This window comes from Syzygium oleosum, unplaced genomic scaffold (assembly GCF_021117445.2).
Source record: "Syzygium oleosum isolate NSW1041296 unplaced genomic scaffold, Sole_v2.1 Sole_v2.48, whole genome shotgun sequence".
NCBI lineage: Eukaryota > Viridiplantae > Streptophyta > Magnoliopsida > Myrtales > Myrtaceae > Syzygium > Syzygium oleosum.
Window position 1 is genome coordinate 1,333,821 of NW_026607532.1, and position 23,954 is coordinate 1,357,774.

The 23,954-nt window shown below is 41.2% G+C and overlaps 3 protein-coding genes across 6 annotated transcripts; 1 reads left to right on the forward strand and 2 right to left on the reverse strand.

Annotated features, from left to right (window-relative positions):
• Window positions 1-1,680: 1,680 nt before the first annotated feature.
• On the forward strand, window positions 1,681-10,386 carry LOC115681358 (LEAF RUST 10 DISEASE-RESISTANCE LOCUS RECEPTOR-LIKE PROTEIN KINASE-like 2.4). The gene is made up of 3 exons (XM_030605275.2): window positions 1,681-2,650; window positions 8,477-8,506; window positions 8,590-10,386. Exons 1-3 carry the CDS (start codon window positions 1,870-1,872, stop codon window positions 9,771-9,773), a joined length of 1,995 nt encoding a protein of 664 aa, XP_030461135.2. The 5' UTR covers window positions 1,681-1,869; the 3' UTR covers window positions 9,774-10,386.
• Window positions 10,387-10,981: 595 nt separating this feature from the next.
• On the reverse strand, window positions 10,982-16,951 carry LOC115681359 (chloroplastic group IIA intron splicing facilitator CRS1, chloroplastic). Of its 4 annotated transcripts, none has more exons than XR_008815497.1 (9): window positions 15,860-16,944; window positions 14,565-15,084; window positions 14,037-14,167; window positions 13,609-13,959; window positions 13,380-13,536; window positions 12,741-13,033; window positions 12,564-12,623; window positions 12,111-12,396; window positions 10,982-11,378 (listed from the first exon to the last, which is right to left on the reverse strand). XR_008815497.1 is itself a non-coding variant. In XM_056306936.1 (8 exons), exons 1-8 carry the CDS (start codon window positions 16,631-16,633, stop codon window positions 12,367-12,369), a joined length of 2,316 nt encoding a protein of 771 aa, XP_056162911.1. In that variant the 5' UTR covers window positions 16,634-16,944; the 3' UTR covers window positions 10,982-12,366. The 4 variants fall into 4 exon arrangements, 2 of the variants coding, with proteins under 2 accessions (XP_056162911.1, XP_056162913.1); XR_008815496.1 differs by having other exon boundaries at window positions 10,982-11,403; XM_056306936.1 differs by having other exon boundaries at window positions 10,982-12,396.
• Window positions 16,952-17,383: 432 nt separating this feature from the next.
• LOC115681367 (plastidic glucose transporter 4) lies at window positions 17,384-23,725 on the reverse strand. The gene is made up of 14 exons (XM_030605281.2): window positions 23,458-23,725; window positions 22,918-23,208; window positions 22,175-22,289; window positions 21,930-21,997; window positions 21,474-21,606; window positions 21,289-21,388; window positions 21,100-21,212; window positions 20,703-20,796; window positions 20,401-20,554; window positions 19,362-19,508; window positions 19,200-19,273; window positions 18,260-18,348; window positions 18,053-18,167; window positions 17,384-17,861 (listed from the first exon to the last, which is right to left on the reverse strand). Exons 2-14 carry the CDS (start codon window positions 23,174-23,176, stop codon window positions 17,679-17,681), a joined length of 1,644 nt encoding a protein of 547 aa, XP_030461141.2. The 5' UTR covers window positions 23,177-23,208; window positions 23,458-23,725; the 3' UTR covers window positions 17,384-17,678.
• Between the last annotated feature and the right edge of the window lie 229 nt (window positions 23,726-23,954).

Below are 23,954 nucleotides of genomic sequence, written 5' to 3' on the forward strand. Positions count from 1 at the left end.
AGTCTCTCCATTTCCTCTTCCTTTTCTTCTTCAGCAACTTCTACGGCGCCGGTGGTGTTAGTAGATCATTCACGTTGAGCTTTGGGCCTCTAAAGCCCATTTCCTCGCCTGGATCCTCGGCTTGGCTGACAAGCTCGGCGTCCATCGATTCCATTGGACCACCAAAGGACCGACCGGGTCGGTCTGGTTCCAAGACCAGGTGGTACTGTTCTGATTCCAGAAACAGGGAATTGGTCCTCCTAGTCCGGTTCCTGGGTCTTGGGTGGGACTGCTCCTTACCGGGACTGATCACCTCTAATTGGCTCAACCAATTTCGCAAAAAAAAACTTTAATGCTTTTATGATTTTGACTTAGTCATATTCTCACATTATATCTCGATCATGTATTTCTAGCATGCACACACAAGCAACATTCTCTTTCTCTGTCGAGAATAATTTTAACATTGATGAATCTTTTCCTATTGTGGGCCAATTAAACTTTTATAAAATGAAAGGTCCATTTGTTTAAAGGAAAACAGTTTTTGTGAAATTATTTTGAAATTTTCCGGTTTTTTAACGATGAAAAACTATTCAATCTGCAGAAAACATTTTCCTTGAACCGAAAACAATAAGCTTAAATCGGAGAAAAATGACTTCCATTTCTAGTAGGAATGAAATCACTTTCATTAAATTAACCAGTCCCTTGAAAATGGTTTTCATTTCAGTGAAACGAATGGTAACTGCATGACACATCGGTTTGTAATTATGTTCTTTATTTATGGCTTACTTGTCTATTAGCCAAGATCATCCTCGCATAGTTTCGCAACAGAAGTCAACAAAAGTCGCCATAACGCGTCTTTCATAAATAGTTCAACTGTGGTAGCTCGACTGTCATACCACAACGTAAACGTCACTGCCAATCAATAAAGGAGTCAACACGCTTCATTTTCCAAAAACATGCAAGAGTTGAATTTTCCTTGTTGTTCACCTTTCGGAAATCGAGACAAATCGGGCACCACGATGAGACGTGGAAACATCCGATCCCTTTCCCACCGCTAATCTCGCGAAATACATGCACGTCGATTCGGCTCAACTTTCCTTCATAATCTCTTCCATCTTTGACTGCAATAGGGGAAATGTCTGTTTTCAGATTGAAATTTCCTTCAACTTTTTTGGTCATTTGTGATGTCTTTATAGACCCAATCATGAATTTGGCAAAATTTATCCCCTTCTGATTAGACTTAAGCCCGTTCATCGATCATCTCTGTTCTCCATATTCTATAGTAATAGAGAGGGGCACAAAAGCTCCATTGCCTTATAGATTAGGTGGGCGGGGTTGGGTGTGACTACTTGATGTCGGTTCAGACACAAGCATGCGAAATGGCTTTGCTTATTAGTTAAGCTCCGTCTGTTTTGCGAAATATAAATGATTTGAAAAACTTTTTTTCTAAAAATGATCATTTGCATCGTTTACAAAAACGAGAGAAAGAAATATATTTTCATTATCCACGGAAATTTTTAGACATAAATTGTTATTGATCAATAAAATAATTTTTATTCATTAATTATTTCAATCAGTACAAGCAATTACCTTTTAAAAAATATTTTTTTAATCATTTATTTTTTGAAAAACAAAGAAAGCATTTAATTCCAATTTAGTGGTCAGGACCACGAGAAGTTTCCCAAGTTATAGCATTTCACTCGGTCACAGATTAGGCCCAGCGACGTAATAAGTCAACAAAGACTCCCCATTTTTCGAGTCTTCCCGAGCGAGTTTTGATCTTCCAAACCCATCTTCCACTTCAATGATTCATCATCGCTCACAACCCATGTTTCTTGAGCCTGCCTTTCTGTTTGCTCGAAACAACAAGGAAATCCGTCTTCCAACAGGATGAATACACGTCTTCTTCTTCTGTTATGTGCCATGTTTTTGGTCTTGATGATCAATACGACTCAATCGCAGGGCAGCGATGCCTTGTACTCGAATTGCAGCAGCCTGTTCAGCTGCGGGAACATCCAAGGCGTTGGCTACCCTTTTTGGGGTGGGAGCCGATCCAGCAGCTGCGGCTACCCGGCGCTAGAACTTGCTTGCGAGAATAACACTGCCACTATCGTGATATCCAATGTCAAATACAAGGTTCTCGGTGTCAAGCCCGACACCGAGATCCTACAAATCGCCCGGGAAGATCTCTCCACCGGAATCTGCTCCCATGACTTCAGTAACACCACTCTCGACCCTGCGCTCTTCAGCATAGTCAACGGCTACGTCAACTCCACATTCATCTACGGCTGTCAGAATGTGTCAACACCGAATGTTCCCAGACAATTCTCGTGCACCATAAGTGGTACTGCTAAGACAAACGGTAGTGTGGCTCCCGGGCCTGTAGAGACAGGAAGTCACTTCAAGAGCGTGGTGATCCCCATCTCTCAGACTCTACTGCCCAAGTTGGGTAATGGCTCGGAGAGCATGGAGAATATATTGCAGCAAGGATTCGAGGTCAGGTTAGGCGTGAATTCTGCAGCGTGTAAAGGGTGTGCTAATTCGAAAGGTGTCTGCGGTTATGACATCTCAAAGAACACGGCGAATTGTTATTGTGCGGATGGATCATCGGGGTCGGCAACATGTGCGCCTTCTGTTGCCGAAGGGCCTCCAGGGCAGCCTGGTTCAAAAGGTATGTTTTTCTGCAATTTAATTTGTAATTATTTGCTTTACATATTCAATCTAATTTAGACTCGTCTTCTATCATAATTTATGTGGGCAATGTCAATTTCTTCGGAAATCGTAGGCTAACAAGAGTGAAAGGCAATGAAAAATCCCCTGGTTAGCTCAACAAATATCTGGCTGAGTGACTAGAATGAAAATACCAGTAGTCCTCCCAATAATGTCCCTTTCAAGTATGTGAAACATGACTATAGCAGAGTTGTTGGTACTATGACTATTCTAATAGACAAACCACTTTGCACTCGGTCCAAATAAAAGCCATTGAATCATACTTTGTTTGAGGAATGAATCGGAGCTGTTATGATTTCAGGGGAGGGTTATTTGCTCTTCTACCTAATGTCTTTACTTGTGTATGCTTCTCGTGCAAAATTCATGTAGAGCAACATTTTCGGTAATGCATCTTGGAGGTACTTTGAGGAGGGGCAGCCCTTGCACCTTCTATTATATATTCATCACAAGTGCTATGCCACGTCGGATTTTTAGCACTTAGATGAACGTTTTTAAAAATTTTTGGCATTAAGTGATTGATTGAAAGTTATGACACTCAAGTGAACGTTTTTTTAGAAATTATGACACTTAAGTGATCGAAAAAAAAGTTATGACACTTGTGGTGTCCTTATCCCCACTCTCCTCCTATTTGTTGGTGGGTGTAGAACCTAAACAAGAATTGAGATGAATGGTATAAGCAAACCACCACTCAGTGAGTATTACAAGTCTCTTCTAAGCATATCAAGTATTTATTATGCATATTTTTATACATTATCAAAAACACATTTATTCAAATCTAGTATATAATATATCTACAAAATCAAAGATAAGTTATCTCACTTCAACAAGTCTTTATACAAATTAGAAGTACTCATTCAATTACAATATCAAAGCAAAAATCAGTGGTCCAATCCATCAATCAATTTAGTGTTAATGTCTGACTATGACCACGCTTAACGCTCCTTGACAATGCCTATCAAGATTTGCCGTTGGCGTAGGTTTCCACCTATATCAGCTGTGAAATGACTAAGCACAACAACCAAGAGGGGGTGGAGGTGAATTGATTGGTTTAGTAAAAGTAAAACCTTTTCGAGAATGATGTATGGAATGTGCTATTGTAGAGGAAAAAAGTTTTTTGTAAGCAGTATTTTCTATCAAACGGATACTAAAGAGTTTAAGGGAAAAAAAAAATGTAAGATAGGATTATAGTGGTTCGATGTTCCAGTTGGCCTACTCTATTCTCCCAGCTTTAATAGCCACAAACAATACTGAAATCCACTATGTTATTTTCAAGATTTTACAGTTTTTAGAGAGTGCCGTTTCTACACAGAGCTCTACAGACGATTCTCTAAACACAAGCACCTCTCACAATACTATAGCTCACTCTTTTCCCTGATTACAAGAAGTCAGCCCTCAATAGAGAATTACAATCAGAAAACACTCCAATTTGCACAAGTGAAAGCTAGAAATTGATGCGATAGAGTGAGAATGAGAGTTCTTATTTTTCACCACTCTTCACTATCACCTTTGATCAGTTTAAATAGATCTCCATTCTTCAAAGTATTCAATGGAAGATATCTTAGAGTTAAAGAAGCCATTGGCGTACCTTCTGTGATCATTAGACTTGCGTTCTGCATGATCAGACGACGGTCTAAGGACAAAATAGGGTATTTGCGGAGATAGAGTCCTCTGCTTCTGTAGTCTGTCTAACCTTCCAATATGCTTTCACAAAACTAACTGATCTGTTATTCCCAAGCTGCATTCGGTTCCATTTAGACTTTTCATGCTTCTCACTTCTTCGTCTGTTCACCTTCTACACACTAGTCCTACTAGGCATATGAACGTCCTCATGTTCTACAATGAAGTTCACTATCTACCGGTCAATCCAAGTTTTAACAAACCCTCATTCTACAGCTTGTTTACCTTCCACAAAGGTTCTTCTACCCTTAGACATATTTCTCGTCCAATATCTTGTTCTTCTTCTGTAGATGCAGAGCATTATCGTGCCTTCATGCACCCGGTTCTAGGCTCCATCTACATATTAGTCTATGCATCTACAAACTATTCTACATAATTAAATGCACACGTTAGTAGCATTTGATTATTTTGTCTTCTTTAAAGCATCAAAGGATATGTTCCCAACAAGCCAGTTGCTAAGCCTAAACAGTACGTCTTGAAAATAAGATGCATACTCACAACCATTTAACGAGTTCAGCACATAGTGGCAAGAGAATAAAACCATACATAATTCCCCTACCAGCCACAAAACCATTTCATAATTCATTTTATAAATCAGGTTCACATATTAGGACCTTTGTAATTCTCTCCATCAAGAAGAATACATTTCGGATAGCATTTCTCAAACTATTTCACAAATTATCAACTCATAAACTATTTGAGGAGACACTTTACTATGTCATTTCAAATAACCAAAATCGTAGTAAATACCCGATCTAACTTGATGCAACAAATATACCATGAATGCCATTTTTACAAAAATATCCAGAACGCCACTTTTTCTTTTTAAATAAATGCATTAAAAGTTATAAAATTTGTCACGAAAGTGTGATTGAGTCATAAAACTTTCAAAAAGTGTAGTCAAGTCATACAATTTGTCAAATTGATACAATCAAGTTCTTTTGTTTACTTAGTCTAACTTGACTAACGAAAAATACTAACACGACTTTATTATTATTTTCTCTTTCCTATGTGACGTTAACGTCACTAACACATTAATCAAAAGACTAAAACAAGGTCGCTTTGGTTTACATTCTTTTTGTTTAACCCAAATCTCACTTAAATTAGATTTTTTTTAAAAGGCTAAAATATCCCTTTAGAAAAACACAAAAAAAGAAAGAACTGTGGGCCGTCGCCCCATTACCAAAAAGGGCCGACAGAGGTTGCCGGGTCCTTGGCGATGATCGATGGCTCCCGCCCATATCTAGGAGAGGGTCGTGACCCTCACACAAATCTAGGTGAGGATGGATGGCATTGGGGTGAGGGCTCAAGTCTAGGGGAGGGCCAACGACCCTTGCTAGCCATTTTTAGCGATGGTGATGAGGCGGCAGCACCTCACAGGGGAAGGCCAACAGGCCCTCACTTGTGGGCTTTTTTCTTCCTTTCTTTGTGTGTTTTTCTAAAAAAAAAAAAATTAGCCTTTTTTTTCGTGATGGTGATGAGCGCTAAGTCTAGGGGAGGGCCAACGACCCTCGCTAGCCATTTTTCTCGATGGTGATGAGGCGGTAGTGCCTCACAGGGGAAGGCCAATAGGTCCTCACTTGTGCATTTTTTTTCTTCTTTTCTTTGTGTGTTTTTCTAAAAAAAAATTAGCCTTTTTTATGTTTTTAATCTAATTTATCTAAGATTTAGGCTAAAAAATTAGAATTTGGACAAAGACACCTTCCTTTTAGTCTTATGCTTTACTAATGTTAATGCCATGTAGGAAAGAGAAAATAAAAAAAAAAAGCCATGTTAGTTTTTTTTTTGTTGACTAAGTTGGACGGAGTTAACGGAAAAACTTGATTGCACAAATTTAATAAGTTTTAGGACTTGATTGTTATTTTTGAAAGTCTTAGGACTCAATCGCATTTTCATTATAAGTTTTAGGACTTTTGGTACACTTATCCCCTTTCTTTTTAATAAGGAAAAAAACCACCAAAAACTCCAAACTATGTCCACCGTGACACATTTACCATGAACGTTTTTCCGTGACACCAAAATTTTCAAACTTGTACCTGTGTGACACATTTATCTTTCATCAAAGTTCCGTCAAAGAGCACAGTTGTAATTAAATCCACTTACATGAACGGCGAAAGGCAAACGGTGTTGAATAGCGCCAAGTGGCTCAAGTGAAATAAAAATGTCGTTTTGGCTGGAAAATCATTTGATGAAATATTAACGAAAGGTGAATGTGTCACATAGATACAAGTTTATGCTTTTGACGTCACAAGAAAAAGTTTAGGGTAGACTCAAACTTGTCTATAATTTGATAAAGAGACACCAAGGTCAGACCAAGTCACACATATTCAAATTGACCGGCAGCGGCATCTAAGAATTTTCAGACCGAGATTCTTTTTGAACGATTCCTTTCCCTCTTTACCAAAATCCACCAATTTCTATCATCGATTACTAGTCAAGCTTGGAAATCATATCACCTTTCCTTCTCTTCCTTTTTGGCCGTGTCAAGTCCAAACTAATTTTCTCTGCTTCCATTTTCATCTCCCAAAAGAGATGCATCACCATCACCATCCCCTTTTGCATCTCTCCAGATGCTTTTTATCATAATCCGGATCCCGATCCTAGCTCCAACATCATACGGTGTCATCCTGCAAAACATTACTTACGACTTCTAGGGGTTGAACTGCACCTCGCACTGCAGCTTGCCTGAGTTTGAGCTGACTTGTCAGGACAACAAGACAGTTAGGAAGCACGGACACTCTCCGGAGGCCTCCATGTTGATGTCGGACACCAACACTCGTCCGACACTCTTTTTTTATTATTTATTTATTTGTGGATTTGAATCAAATTAATTTGATTGAAATAATCATAAAAATGATAATTTATCACGTATATATAAAAACATACATTTAATATACAACGTGTTCCAATATGTCGGAATTCTCTATTTTTTGAGAAATGACGTGTCAGCATGTCGTGTCGTGTTGCGTCGCATGTTACATGTCGGTGCTACTTAGCAAGACAGTGCAGATCACCATATCAAACAGAGCTTATCGGGTTCTTTGGGTCGCTAACACCTCCCAAATGATGAAGTTCGCTAGAACAGGCTTTTGGAACACTATCTGCGCAACATATTTCTACGTGCCACCCAGAAATCATCAGCCCTTTCTCCTACACCACGGACACCGTGACTAGTAGTAACCTGAGTCTGTAGTACGGCTGCCAGGCAAGCCCAATTGAAGCTTTGCTGGCCGTTAACAGCCAGTTTAACTGCTCCATCAATGACGCCAACGTGATCGATGACTTTTTGACGAGGAAAGTTAGCGATTTGACGAGTTATGCTTGTGTCGACCTCACGTCTATTATGGGCTACGTTGGTGCGTGCAATGTGAGCGTGGTACTGACCGCGAATTAATCGGCAGTTTAGCAGATAGAGTCTCACCGACCAACATAAAGGTAATATCAAGCCCCTGATGAGGCTTTGGTCTGCAGTGGACAGCGAGGGATGATTGCAACAGTCTCTTGACTCAGGTGGGCAGTGCGGACAGGATACAAAGTCTAGCAATTTTGTGTGTTATTGTCAAGATGAGTCCTACTCAATACATGCTCAGGCATGTCATGCTCTAACTCTTCGTTGGGTCATTAGTTTGATCTCCGGCTGAGAAATTCATTAGGCCACTGGAAGTGGAAGCCTGGACTTTGAAAAGCTCAATGATGTTCGAAATACATAAGTCCATTCTCACTGTTTGATTTATTTATAATGTTAGAATAAACTGCACTCATAAGTCATAAGATGATCAATATGGTTTTAGGCCTACAAAGCAGAGAAGACTCTACTGTGACCAAACCTTTTGTAAGTTATCTTAATCCAGGAAAAACCTTCAGACTGCAAAGCAAAATACTAACAAGTAAGACAGCCAGTAGATTTTCTATCAAGAGCACCAATCCAACAGCAATTGGGTCTTTATACTATCAAGAAATTGAATTTGCCATTCAGTTGTCCCTATCTGTTGCCAATGCCTCTTATTTTCACCAAATTTCTTAGACACAAATTGCATCAGATTCCTGTAACTATAGTTTTCCCTGGAAATAATAGATTTTCCTTTTCCAGGATCCTCCAAGCGGTTTATATCGGTCGCAGGTAAACCCATCTCTTTGATATCACTGAATTTGTATCTCTGGCTGCGGTAAATCGCTGATATATTTTAATGTTGAAATGGACAGCTGGAGTTGGTGTTTCAATATCTGCAATTGCCATCATTTTCATCCTCAAGATTAAAACGGGAATCTTCTCATGGAGGGTTCCACTCTTCAAGAGCGAGAAAGATCTAGATGTTGAGATATTGATGGGAATCCATGGATCTCTTGTTCCAAGAAGATACCGATATATAGATCTGAAGAAAATGACAAACTCATTTTCAGAGAAACTTGGTCAAGGAGGTTTTGGTGCAGTGTATAAAGGAAAGCTAAAGGATGGTCCGCTCATCGCAGTGAAAATCCTTAAGGAGTCCAAAGGTAATGGAGAAGAATTCATCAATGAAGTCATGAGTATTAGCAGAACTGCCCACGTCAACATTGTCGCTCTTCTGGGTTTCTGTTATCAAGAGAAGAAAAGAGCTTTGGTATACGAGTACATGCCAAACGGGTCTTTGGATAAGTTTCTACCTAGTCAAGGAGGTTCAAGTACTACTTGTCCCCTAGAATGGAAGATCTCGTATCAAATTGCGATGGGCATCGCTCGAGGGCTCGAGTACCTGCACCGTGGGTGCAGCACAAGAATTTTGCACCTTGACATTAAACCGCAGAACATTTTACTCGACCAGGATTTCACTCCGAAAATCTCAGATTTCGGCCTCGCTAAGCTGTGCAAAGGGAAGGAGAGCATTGTATCAATGTTAGGCACGAGAGGAACATGTGGATACATCGCTCCGGAAGTAATGTCCAGGAACTTTGGAGGAGTCTCCCACAAGTCGGACGTTTACAGCTATGGGATGTTGGTTCTGGGAATGATAGGCGCAAGGAATAACTCCAATGACCAAGAGCCGGACGGTAGCGAAATGTACTTCGCCGACATGGTATATAGGCATCTTGACCCGGACAAGGGTCTACAATTGGATGGGATTACCACAGAAGAGGAGGAAGAGATAGCGAGAAAGATGATCATCGTGAGCATATGGTGCATTCAAGCAAAGCCATCTGATCGTCCCTCAATTTCAAAGGCGATAGAGATGTTAGAAGGCAACCTCGAACTCTTGGCGATACCACCGAAGCCTTCCTTGTCTTCTCCATCAGTACCGCCAAGAAATTTTGAAAGAACCTCCTCGTCATCGACGTTCACCAATAGCAAGAGCCACCAAGGGCAAGAGCCACAAGGAGGAGAAAGCTATGTGTCGGTAGGAAACCAGTAGCAACATGCATCACATCGTACCGGAATACGACTGTCAACCGTTATTTCCGCCAGGAAGATTTGAAACCCCTTTGCTCCTAAGGGCCAGAGCTCCGGAGCTATGGCTTCGACCCCATTTATTCTCATGCAAATGTCATTTCAATCACTTTGCTTCTTTGAATACACAATCGATGAAATTCTCTCCCATGAGCAATTGTCATCATTTTTACCTTCACAAGAAGCAAACTGTTCAAAGTGGCCTCGACCGTAACAGAAACAACTCCAGATCTTGTCCGCCCATTGACCCCTCTCTAGATAAATTCCTCTCAAGACGAGACGAGAACTAACAATAGGAATGAAAAATGGACCAAGAAAGTGTAATGGCCCTTGGACCACATAATTCGGAGGCACTCGGCCCTCGCCATATCAAAGAGATCACGTAACAAATTCCAACTAATGCTACTGTCAGAATTCACTTTGATAAGATTGCTAATGTTACAAGTTTTGCAAGACCACGTAGTTTTTGTGATGCATCCAAACCAATCTATACGAGCATCCATCAATTTTGAAGGTTACCGAGATGTTGGAAGGAAACTTTTTACATTTTCTTCGGGTGAAACTAGAAATATCATGTTTGGAAGGAAACCCTGAACTCTTGCAAGTACCACCTATCCCAGTCCTGTCATCTTTAACCATAAGCACCAAATCATTTTGAAGGATCATCGTTATCGTTAACGCTCAAAAGTAGCAAAGCAATCAGAAGGAAAAGGCCCCAACACAGAGGGAAACCCAGTCATACGCACTGTATTCGGAAACAATATGCATGCAAAACTGCCAAGTTTACACGTATGTCCTGAAAGTATACTTATAAACTGGCCAAAAGTGTCTTTCCCAACAGCAAAAACTATTAGTGGAAGAAAAACGAGGAATTTAGCAGTTCACTGTTTCATTTTTCTAATGACCACAGATTTTTCTTTAGGACTCGTTGCTGGTGCCTTGGGATAATTCGTTTGAACTCTGATGGAGAGATGGGATATGAAACAGATCCACCTGATTCTGATACACAAAGGAAGTAATATTACTTGTCACTAACCTGAGTTTCTCTACATATGAATATGCAAAAAGCCATTACCTCAAACGGAGAAAACACCTCACCATAGTATGCAGCGGCTATAGCCTCATAGACTCATAGTATCAATTATCTTAACAACACACATTTCAACAGTTGGATTTAGAGAAAGCTAGTAATTCCATTTGAATAACTCGGTTTATACAGCTTGACTGACATTAGGATGTCTAGTCATTGATAGCAAGTTCACTTAGCAATGCCACAATCACCAAGAAGGAAAAAGAACAGAGAAAAGAGAGATTCTAGTGGTTGTGGGAGATATAATAAGCACCAGTATGTGTCTGTATTGTGAATGGTTAAAAGGGTAAATCAAAGATAAACCTGAAGCGTTCAATGCCATTTGATCACAACCTTCCCACCGCCCTTATGTTAGTGGGAGTGAATGACTTCTACTAGATTTGCTGGCAAATGAAGCACTAGGCTCAGAGGCTCCACTATACTGGTAGACCCAATGGTCCAACCCGGGTGATTAATCCAAAAAGCGCGCCCTTCATATTCCTGAAGTCCGGAGCCGTGCATAGATCTGAATGCAATTTAACATAGAGCAAAGCATAGCACAAGAAATTGGGAAATGAGATGTAGTTGTAAATAGGATTCTAAGTTTTATTCAGTCACTTACACTTGCTTCCCCATCCACACTTCAAGATAGAAAAAAAAATTTCAAGGATAAAATGTCATTAGACCTATCAAAGCAAATGGAATCAAGATAACAAGAATTTTAGAGAACCAACATTAGAAAGTCTGTTCAGACAGCTTCTTCACCGAACATTACTAGATTTTTTCTAAGTTCCATGAAGGAATCATTCATGGACTCAAAACAATGTACTGAGGAATATCTAGCGCCGCACAACATCTCTTACTTTCAACCAAGAAATTGAAAAGATGACACTTTACTAAAGTAAAGTATTAGATTCATTACACTGAAATTTCCCTTAATTCTTAATGGGTTCGAGGGGCAAAGGCTATAAAATTAATAGTTCAGAGCAAAAAGTTGCAATGTGAATTGTCTGGGGAGGGGCTGCGGGCACTTTATGGTGAATCTACCAGAATATGGTAATGTCCCTCTAGTTTAGCGTGTTAGGTGCCAAACCAGCCATGATTTAGGAGGCTAAAGAGAAATTTCCTCCGGATTTTGATTAGTCCAAAAGTGCACTTGAGATGGCATGTCCAATAAAAAGATGGGAAGTTAGTGCAAATGTTAGAGCCATACCATTGTCATTGCATGCTCACCTGGATATAATGACCTCTACTGTAGGAGGTCCCAAGTAACAAAAATCAGGCACCATGGAGTTGTGCAATCTGCTGTCCTCAGTTCCACTTCCACTCAAAAGAAGTCAAGCAATCAGGTTGTACAAGGAATCCAAAGTGATGGATGAGAACCTTCATAATTCATTTCATGCCACAAAGGAATCATTGCGCATTTCGTGCACTGAAAATCACAGAAATGCCTTCTATGATGATTTACAAACTTCATCATATTCTGTCTTTATTGTCCCAGCTGATCTTTTAGTTCAGCCTATAAATTTGTCCAGAAAGCATCCCATTAATTACACTTATAAGAAGTTAAACCAGATAAATCCCATCTACGCTGAAGAAAGTCAAAATGTTGCTTTATTAGACCTTAATATGATGCTAGCGTAAGAATTGAGCAAACTATTTCATTACAAACGCTTCAACATTTACCAGTTTCAGTTGCAAGTCAGAGACCTTCCTTTGCTTCTGATTTGTAAAAAACTTCAGCGACTGAGAAAAAAAAAAGCTTCAACCTTAATAGATGCTCCTAAATTCGTGCCACCAAGAAAATGATGACATAAATCCAGAAATGAAATGGTTGGTTCAGAAAGGTGGATCTTCACTTACACCAAATCGCTGCATTTCAAGAGATCGCAGAAGTGCTTTTCTTTTTGTTAGTAGATGCTCTGTTGACAACCTTACAGGACGTTTGTAGTTTTTGCCACGGTATATGATTATACCATGGCCATCCTTCAGCTTGTCAACTGAAACTACAATCCCACCAGTTTCTGCTTCGAGCAGTTTTGCAGTACAGATGACCTGTGGATACGCCCTCTGCATAGAAATGACCTTGACCACTTCTCTATGCTTCCAGTGCTGATGCATTGCTTCGATAACACCATCAAAGACACCACGCCTTCCTGAAGACAATATGAATGAAACAATTAAGAGGACTGAAGAGATTAGTAGTCCAAGAAACTGATGATCTTTTAATCAACATTGCTTACAGAGATTCTGCCTCCATTTTCAGTTCTAATGAATAAATGAATGAATTAGAAGACCTAGCTGTGGTGGCATGATTGTTTGACAAATCAAGAGATCAATCCAACCATGAGAGATTTGCAGAAGTACTATCAGTATCATGTGATAACATTCAAACTTGAGTCATTTTTCATTTTCCGCGATAAATGAGGTCAAATAGGGTATTCCCAGAGCAAAAGAAGGAGCGAAACTCGGATGATCACACGAATAAATGTTTTTTCTCACCGAGCACTAAACTTCCGTCCATTTTCAGTCCTATCTTTCTCAAACATTCTTTTTCCTCTTCTGTCATCATCTCTTTGTCTGTGTCCTCCGTGGCAGGTCTCCATCCAGAATTCAACTTTGACAGCTGTTTTGCTGATTTGCGCATCTTACTTTTAAGCTGCACACACACTATTCATGTTACCACAAAAAGCATGTCAAAGAGAATTAAGGCGATAGCTGTGGACCTTACAATGAAAAGCCTGCGCTCCTCATTTCGCAGCTCCTTCTCTAATCTTTCTATTTCAGCCACCAATCTGACATTGACCTCCCCCACTCCTCTTATCTGCTCCTGAAAATCTGTTTGGATTTTTAGGAATTCTGATAGTGTTCCCATGGAGCAAGTCTTTGCCAATGGCTCATTTGCTATAGCTAATCTTTCAAACGCCTTAATTCTTGCATCTTCCTCAATAACTTGGCATTTTCTCCGCTCCGATTCCCTCTTCACTATTGAACTTGCAAGTGTTCGAGGAAGAAAGTCCTTGCCTCTATATAGTATAATGTAAAACTTGTTTCGTAGCAGCAGAATTCCTCCAGTGAGACCCTGCAATGTTCTCTAAGATGTGACCGGAAATGTCTTATCATTTATTTTAGCAGAACGCACAGTTAATTATGACTCACCTTGAGCTCATATGCCATTTGCTCATTGTTAGTGTTAGGTACACCCCACTTCACCGCAATCTTGGCTATAAGACTCTTCTCCCATAGTTTCATAATCGCAGCAGCTAACCCTTGCAATTTCCTGTTTCTCCCTTCAAAATGATGATGCAACAACAACCAGAGAACCTCAAACACAGACACCTCATGCTGGTGCACAATGCATCTAGCAAATTGCATGTTACTGGATGACTATGATCATGCATCAACTGAACATTCATTTACCCTAAACTGTTCAAGCAGCTTAAAGTAACTGAAGAAGCTCTTGAAGGACCTTTGCTATACGTCTCGCTTATTAACATTTCAGATGATCATATAAATTTTGTAGTGAGCAAGTCGAGACGAAAGAATATTCAATCAGATCTTCTCGCTTTCACCAATTAAACAAGACCAACTAAGGATCAACTATCCTCTTTACAACAATATAAGATGTTCCATATTGAAAGTTATTCCCGGAAAAACAAACAAAGAGTTACTAGGAAGTTTTCATACCAAGGACAAAATGAGTTGGTAATGGGTGAGCAAGCTTCCTTAAAAACGTCAATTCATCGTCAGTGAGCTTTGGCCGTTCATTTGGAGGACATAGTCTTAGCGGGGGACTGAAGCCAGGTACCACTTCCGGAAGCAAATCAGCATCTACGGGCAATGGCTTGTGCATCCACCAGTCAACAAAGCGAGGACCCAAGCCATCCAGTAATCTATCAGTTTCCCTCTCATACAGTGAACCATTGATTGACTTAGAACATGCTTTATAGTCTATTGAGATGGCACTAGACTGCCTTTGTCCATCCTCTCCTTTCATCTTCTCATCCAGAATACCTTGATTATCTTTCACCGGTGTTATAGATATGACATGTTTAGGGTTAGACTGCATGCGGACAAAGGAAAGTCTTTCTTGACCATTAGCTGGGATGCGCTCCTTCTCCTGAAAGACTTTATAGGGATAGTGGATTCCCCTGTATAAAACAAGAGCGTCTTTTTTCCTCCAAATAACCAAGCCGCCAGTCTTCATCTATTCACACGAAATAATCAAGGAATCAACCATGAGAAGCTTCCCTAGAAAAAAACTTCATCGTACATAACTGGAAAACATAACCTAGATAAGATAATGGGAACTATGAGAAAGGAGGTTCAGACTTTTTAAAAAATTTTGGTTTCTATCATAACAGTCTAAACTATATACCAGCATAAATCAAACAGAGGCATAAGCAAATTCAACAGAGCATCTCATTTCATTTGAACAGTGTCATCCCAGTTATGGCTCATGTATTACTCCACCAAAAGTCCAGCCAAAGAAGTGAGACACGTCAGTAAGGAAATGACTGACATACGAGAAGAGTGGGAGCGAGTAATCTAGACCCTTTTTTTCTCTCTTTCTTTTCAAAGAGGACAAAATATCCAGACAATGCCTCAGACCATATAATTTCTAAAGCAACACCAAATTATAAATTCAAAAACACATGAATCTTTTATTCCATAACCACCTTGTTAGTTGATCTCAATGAGCCAATGTCTAATCACAAGGAGGCCATCAAGATTCAAAAAGCAACGAATGTACTCTTGACTCATCATGTTGTCCCACCTCATGCAAAAGCAAGCAGTCAGGATTATTGAGGACAAGCTCAGATATTCCAATCCCCCATTGTAACAATAGCTTTAAATTTTACAATTCACGCTCCAAGCTTCGGATTCCGAATAACCGAAGGACAACACAGAAATTTCACCTGCGTAAACAATATAACACGACAAGGAAATCTCATCAAGGAGGAAAATAAAAGAGGAAAAACCTCGAGGATTTCTTGAGCTCTGTCCATGTTGCGGCACAGAGGGACGTCGAATTTCACCATGGCGAGCTCATTCCTCCTCCAAGTCCACTTTATCTCATCCACAACGGCCTGAGACACTCCAATCTTCTTCACCTTCACCCACTTCCTCAGCTTCGCAGCCTCCTTCCTCAGCCTCTCCAGCGACTCCTTCTCGAGGCTCAGTTCAGCCACATCCGCCGCCTTCTTCTCCGCCTTCGCCCTCCTGAACACCACCTTCTCGCCTTCCCTCACCCACGGCATTTTCCCTCCAGAAGCCGACTTGACTCCTTCCTCCTTCAACGGCTCCAGACAAAGCCCGAATTCGATCTCCCCCGACTCGTCCCCAGCTCTGTCCGGCTCGCTCCTCCCTCCAAGCTTCTCAATGCTCTGCACAATCTTCCGCACCGCCTTGCTTCCTCTGACGCCGCTCGCTCTGTCGGCGAGAGCTCTATCCGACCTCTCGGGTTTCCTAAATTCCGAGCCTTTATTGCCGCTCCGGGGCCTCGAGAGGTCCAGGACCTCGTGGGGCGGGACGAGAAGCGGGCCCCGCATCCACGGAGCCGTGGGCATCTTGACCGGACCGTTCGGCCGCGAAATGGGGTCGATCGCGACGGAGAAATCCGGGCTTCTTCTCGTGGGGAGATTCTCCGCCGTTGCTCCGGAGGAACCCGTCGCGCTTGGGGAGGAGGAGGAGGAAGCGAGAAAGCACGACTTGGTCGCGAATGCGGGAGGAGAGAGGAAAAGGGTGGCCGCCATAGCTGATGGCGGAGCTGAGGGTTCGTCCTCGGCGACCTTCGCGAGCTGCGAGCGCGGTTGTAGAACGCACGCCTTCCAGTTCAGTCTCTGCAAGCGCGAGCGCGAGCGCGAGATACTTGGAGTGGGAAGCTGGACGGGGAGGATCTCTCACTTTTGACGAGCTCGGCATCGGACTGAGAGTGAGGAACGAAAGGCGGGGATCGGTTTCGCGGCACGGGCAATGCACGTGCCAGTTAGCCTCACGAAACAGGGACACCTTCTCCCTACTTCATCATTTTCATGGGCTTGCGATTTTCGTTTTCTTGCCTACCGAATTGATATCAAAATGCATTTTATGACACTGGTTTGTACGCAATCGAAGAAAAAGTTAGTGAATAGACCGTGCTTCTTTGTTGGAATCAGAGCCCTCTCATCTCATTCTCTCTCATTCCTCCCCTCTCATTTGCAGGGGAAGCAAGCTAGTAACCGCGTCAAATCTTCCAAGTTCATCTCCACTCCAGTAGCTCTTCGTCGTGCCAACTCGTTTACATTATATTATCCAGGCTCAGAGCATTTAACCCTTCTTCTTCTTCCCTAAATTTTCGGTCTAGGCAAAGCACAAATCTCGTTTCGCACTGCGAATCATTTAATCGGCTCTCCTATTTCCATCACAGCACCTGAGAAAAGATCCAATCTTATGTCGAGGTCGTTCTTTGAAAACCAGCCAATCCGACAGTTCAACTAAATACATGAGAGGTTTCGCTCAAGAGATACAATGATGAACAAAGTTGTCATCTGCGACCCAGATTATTCCTTCTCAACCCACCACAATGTGTCCTGGAATTAGAAGTCAGCACTCAATCCCAAAAAAAGGAGCAAAACAAAGCCTCTCGACGACTGACTTAGGATACAGCAAAGAACATCTGAAGGGAAAAAGGGAATCTGGTATGTCCCTGGGTCGAGTCCTAACTGAAACTGGAAATGCTATCTGCAGGAAAAGAAGAGAGTAACCATACTGGTACGATCTCCTTGGACGTGTAGTTACAGAAGAAATTGTCCGCATTGATCAAGTTGCCGGGTTAAGAGCACGTTCAATTTCCTCCAGGGATCTCCCCTTTGTTTCCACAACGTTACCAGCTATATACAAGACAGCAAGGAGACAGACAGCCGAGAATCCCAGGTACACTGAGCTGATCCCATACTTGTTCACGACACTCAAGAAAAACAACCCGATCACAAAGTTGGAGATCTGGCAGATAGGAAATTCCGTTAGTCTCGTGAGAAATTGTGCAGGTGAGAGCATAAAACTTGTTTTCAGTAGAATGGGAATCCATTTTGTAGTTTACAGTTGTACATCGTTATAAAAGTTATTTAAATGATAGATAATCCAGAACACTGTGATATTGACCGTGAAGACATGATCAAGTTTGTCAAACTCACCCAATGCATGCCAAGTGATAAAGAGACGGCTTTTGCTCTGATTCTAGAGGCAAATATCTCTGGTAGAAGCAGTGCAGGAACAGGTCCAGCACCAAGAGAGAATGACAAGACATACCTGATGAAACAGAATCAAAGTAACATTAATGCAACAACCCAAACAAGAAAATGAAGCCCACAAAAATTTGCTAATTGAATAAGAAAACTTACAGCACAGTTCCAACTACTGCAAGAGGGCCAGCATAAGGTGCCAGGACTTTCCAGGTGAAGGACAAGGAAAGAAGTAACATGGAAGCAGCCTTCAAAAAAGGGGGAAAATATAAGCATCCAACCGATGGAGAAAGATGACTAAAAGACCCAAAAAAAGGAAATTATATCCGGAATGTGGGGGCGGGGGGGTACAGAGGATACGCTGAGTCACAATAATAATAGATTAAAATCTCCAACAGGCAACATCCACTCTATCAAGTCCCAAGAATCCAATAGGTATCTGTCCAATATCAATGGAGGGAGCCTATAGATGCCACCCAAGATCAACCCCGGTTTAGCACCGGAGATCTGTGTGATCACATTACCAAGCAAGATAAACCACACCTGACAATGCAGAAAAAGCTGTAGCCATCCACGACAACGACATTACATAGGATCAGGGGGCAAGCAGAAGAGCACCACTAATTATTGCGAGAAGAAAGATCTTATAACACATTGGATTAAAAAACTTAAATTAACCAAAATCTGAACAAACTCTGGCTCTCTGGGTCATGTTCACATTATGGGTCATTATAAGCTGGTGATGCTATAACAGAGTCAATAAGGTCATAGCAAAACTTCTACGAGTGACTGGACTGCGGGAGTATGTGAAATTGACTGCACTTTATAAGAATCAAATGACAAACTCTCTGGTTCCAAAATCTTATCCACCAATTGTTTTTAAGTTGATCAATAAACAGTAGACTCTGATATCATAAGTTAATTTCAGGATGAAAAAAGAAAAAACAAGAGATTCTACTATGGCATGTAGTTTTTCAAGAATTTAACATCAGGGAAAGAAACAGTACCATATAGCTGGAAAAGGCGATTACCCCGCATATATTATTAGGCAACATGCTCAAGTACAGGCAATACTCAAACTATAGGAAAGGAACTGTACCATTCCAGTGAAGCTTATCATCAGAAGACTTTTTCTCCCTTGCTTGTCCATCAAAGAGGATGCAACTGTTGTCCCTGCATACATAAATATGCACCCTTTAGAAGCTTATGTAGAATATAGCATGAGTGCTTGGACTCATGAAGATGAGACGAAGAAACTAACCTAAAACATTTGCTGCCCCAACTAAAGCACTGGCTGCAACATCAGATGCAATGCCAGCACTTCGGAAAACAGATGTAGAATAATATACAACAGCATTAATACCAGCCAACTGTTGAAATAGAAAGAGTGCCGCACCAACACTCACAACTGCATAAAGAAAATGAGAGCCAAAGCATGGTGAGCCTGATAATGTGATCATTTTCTGTGAAATAGCAGAAATGCAACAAAAGAAATGCTAATCTCAAAAGAATGCTTATCTGCTACCAACTATCTTCACCATTTGCTGCTCATAATCAGCTTTATCAATTATCCCAAAGGATTGGATATCAAGATTATTCTAGAAAATAACTGATAAAGATAAAACCAAGCAAGATATGTATGAAATTTACTAGAATGTAGAATAAATTAAAGGATTGAACAATATGGGAAATGGAATTTTGGCAGGCATAACTGATGATTCATATCATGAATGCCACACGTTGGACATTACATTCCTAGGCAGCTAAGAAACATACTACTACTCTGAGGAAGTAACCCAAACAAAAATGCAAATGATGCATATGGCAGAAAACATCTTATATTGTTCAGACACAACAGAATTTACACATTGACAGTATAACTCATACAAAAGTAGACCACCATGATTCAGCAACAATTTCACAAAATGGCGCTGTAAAATTGCTCCCTAGCGAAATAACAAATGAATGAACTAGTTGAAGTGGTGCACGAACCAAATCGTAATTTATCATTCAACTCTGATCATGCACCTCGATCAGTATGAACATGACTAAATGACCACTATTATTTTGGTTTACTCATATATGACAACAAGGGCCTGTCACACAGATGTGATGCAACGCGTACTGATTTCCGACTACATCATTCCACATTGTTACACCAACAGCAGCTGGTTTAATTGAACTAAGGCAAATATATTTCTCTCTTCTGATAAATGAAGCAATACTTTGCACATCACACATGTCAAAGGAACTTCTCTAAACAAATACATTCGACTCTTCATAACTCCAGATGGAATTACCTTTCCAGTAGCGGCTGCTGAAGAGGTCAAACCATCCAGCTTCTGGTTCAGCAGAGCCACTTTGACTAGCAGTTAAATCTTGCATAACCTCAGCTACCTTTTCCTTTCCACACAGCGTCCTTATGGCCTTTTCAGCTTCAACAATTTTCCCTTGCTACAAATGGAATACCTATACCTCAGCGCTCTCATCAATGAACTTACCGAAAAATTATGGGTTCTCTTTTGCATTAGAAGCTAGCACAGGTATATTAATTGCAGAAATAGAGGACTTTCATAACTTGCAGGTAAGCCCAACTCATTACCTGAAAGAGCCATCGAGGACTTTCTGGAGAAAATCCCATCCCCAATGCCAAGAGAACAGAAGGGATTAGTGCAATCCCAAACATTGACCTCCACCTGTCATAGCACAATAGGAAATAAGGAAACATTCCAGGCTATTCCTTCACAATGAAATTTCAAAATCAGAGATACATGGCATCTGAGCTCTCAAATTACAACACCTCTCTCTTCCAGAGCTAAAGCAAGTAATCCTCATTCACAACTAGAAACTACCTCAGAAGAAATTGCACATAAAACAAAAACAAAAGTTATTCCACCAACTTCTTCTTTACTTTTAATGTTAATACGTAAAGCAACACCATTGAGCAGAAAACAGATGAACGACGACTTTGGAGAAACTGTTACTAACTATAGAAGTACCATAAAGGGTTCCCTGCTAAGGGTAATCCAGCAACCAGTGCGGCAAGAATCCCGATGCATATGAAAAGTTGGTTCACAGATCCAAGGGCACCACGAATCTCGGTCGGAGAGATCTGACCATCGCGAATAAAGTGAGCAGTGTTGAATTTAAATTTTAGCGGCCATACTTAGCAAAAGATATGTAAGTACCTCAGAAATGTAAAGTGGCACGATAGCAGAAGAGATGCCAATTCCAATTCCAGCAAGTAAACGACCAATTATCATAGTCTGCACACTCTGGGCAGTAGCACTTCATTATTGACACAGGTCAGTTTGAATTCAGGAATGCTTATGCATGACAAAAAGCATGAACCCATAATTGATGAAGAGCATACCAAAGAAAGGCTCCAATGACCAAAGGAATTGCATCTAACTGAAAAGTCCTTGTCCTGCCAAATTTATCAGCCAATGCTCCTCCAGTAAATGAACCAACAGTGGCACCGGCAAGAAGTGTGCTGACAATCCACCCTGCATAATAACATAAGGTTCAACCCCACAGAAAGTAGAACAAAGCAACATCATCAATGGTTACAGATGCAGCAACAAACAACAACAATAGTTCATTGAGGATTCAATACTCATTACCATTGCTTTCATGTTTGTAGTCACCTCTAAACTAAGTGAGATGAGAATTCTTAGTTGATCACAACTAAGTAATTCTTCTTTAATGGGTGGAGCACAGTGGTCCATGACAGCCGTAAGGTGCATTAAAAAAAATAGGGGCACCATAGGGAACAGGATACGAAAAGGATGAAATATCCGTAACCCAGTGGAAAATGAAATGAACTTGCCTTGTGCGACAGTGTTTTCAGCAATTCCAAGATCCTTTGCCAGGTACTCGAGAGCACCATTCACCACCCTGCATCATGAGAAAATCATTAAAAAATTCACGGATGCACTGATGGAAAGTTCAAAGTTTCTAACAAAAATGCAAAGAATAGCCAAAAGAATCACCCATCAATTTCTTTGGTCAATGTAACATTTAAAACTAACCAAAAGAAGAATTTATATCACTTCATAATTAATCAAGATGTACCCTAGATGATAGCCAAACAAGATAGCTCCAAGACAGGCCACGCCAACATAAGGTAAGACTGTGCCTGAAGATTTAGTCTCTGGCTTAAGAGGAGCAACATCCTCGATATCTTCTTCTGAAACTCAGCAAAAGATCCAATCAGTGGTAAAGCAAAGATTAATCCTTATGCCAAGCATGATTACTTGATCTTTGACGACAACCATACATCGATGTTCAATAAGCAAGATACATGCAGGCATTCTCCAATCACTCAATGCATTCCGTCTGCTTTAGAAATATACCCATAGAACAGCAAGCTTGCGTCCCATGTTTATTTTGTTTCTTCTCTGTTTGTATCAGTATGCACTCAAAAGTCTTAGACATTACGAGGAGAGCAACTTATAGCAAGCACTAAAACTAGCTTTAGAAGCAAAAAAACTCTCCTCATCGAATAGCAACAACCTAATACGTAGAAGATTGAAAAGCATCCTAAGGTGTCATATCAGAACTCATACACATCATAAGCTACATCTATTGCACTTCTCTCACAACAAAAACAAAAAAAAACAAAAAAGGAGCATGAAGCCGACAGCTTTTTCTACATATACCACACCACATCATATAAAGACAGAAGATATGTAGCATTTGTTTCAAAATGGCCAAAGACTTTAACACACACACACCCCAAACAAAACACGCAGATCAGGGAGAGAGCCAAAGAAGAGAACAATAAGGAAGGGGAATCCAGCAAACAACTAGCTCACCAGAAGCTTGAGCCCTGACCGATTTGGCCTTGGCCGAGGATCGCAGCAAGCTCCCGAAGCCGATCTTGGCGCGCGCGAGCTCGGTCTCCATCGAGACCAAACCGCGACGCAATCCACAGCAACCGATCCTGTCGCTCATGCGAACGCTCAATTTCGAACTCCTCCGACCTCCGTACTCACCGGATCCAGCAGTCAAGCCCGTAAGCTTATGCAATCCATAGCCCGTCCTTGCTTTGACCGCAAGTGTCGCCCCTTGCATTTTTCAGGTGATGTAGACAAAGCCCCCACAGCCTTTGAAAAGTCAAAGAAGGCAACAAAGGAAAAAAAAACAAATTAAAACCAAAACGTATACTCAAAGGCCGCATAACCTCGAAGATACACAGAGAACTAGGCGCGAACTAAGCAAAAGTGAAGCACAGAAAACGGCTGAGATCGAGAATTCAGCGAATCTTCACGTGATTCGAGTGAACATCAAGCAATGCGGCGGTCTGATCGGAGGGGTGGAACCGATCGATCGACCGAGGACGGAAACGGACTGACCTCACGAATCGATTCCGAGTCGCGGACGCCGATCGACGAGGAAGAAGCGGGCGGAGCTCGGGAGATCAGCCTTGGGTGGGGGATCGCCTCACCGCGGAGCAACTCGGGAGAAGTGTTAGGAGGATTTGTAGAGAGATGAGCGAACAAGGAGAGGGAGAGAGAGAGAGAGAGACAGAGAGGGAGCATGGAAGAATCCGCTGACGCGACCGAGGAAAAACAAGGAAGTCGGTCCAGGTGGCGGCGGAGAGTCCAAGTTGCGTCACCCTGCTGCTTCAACCGTCCTTCTTCGCCATTTCTTTCTTCGGAAATTCCGAGACGAAAATATCATTTCTCCCAAACAGGACCGTTACGAGAATTTTTTAACATTTGCGAACGAAATGCATTTGATGGTGGTCAATTCATAAAAAAATAATAATAAGTTATGAAAAAAGAAAATGGGGAAAATTATAAATAAAAAAAGAAGAAGAAAATGGAGGACGGGGGGGAGGGGGAGGATG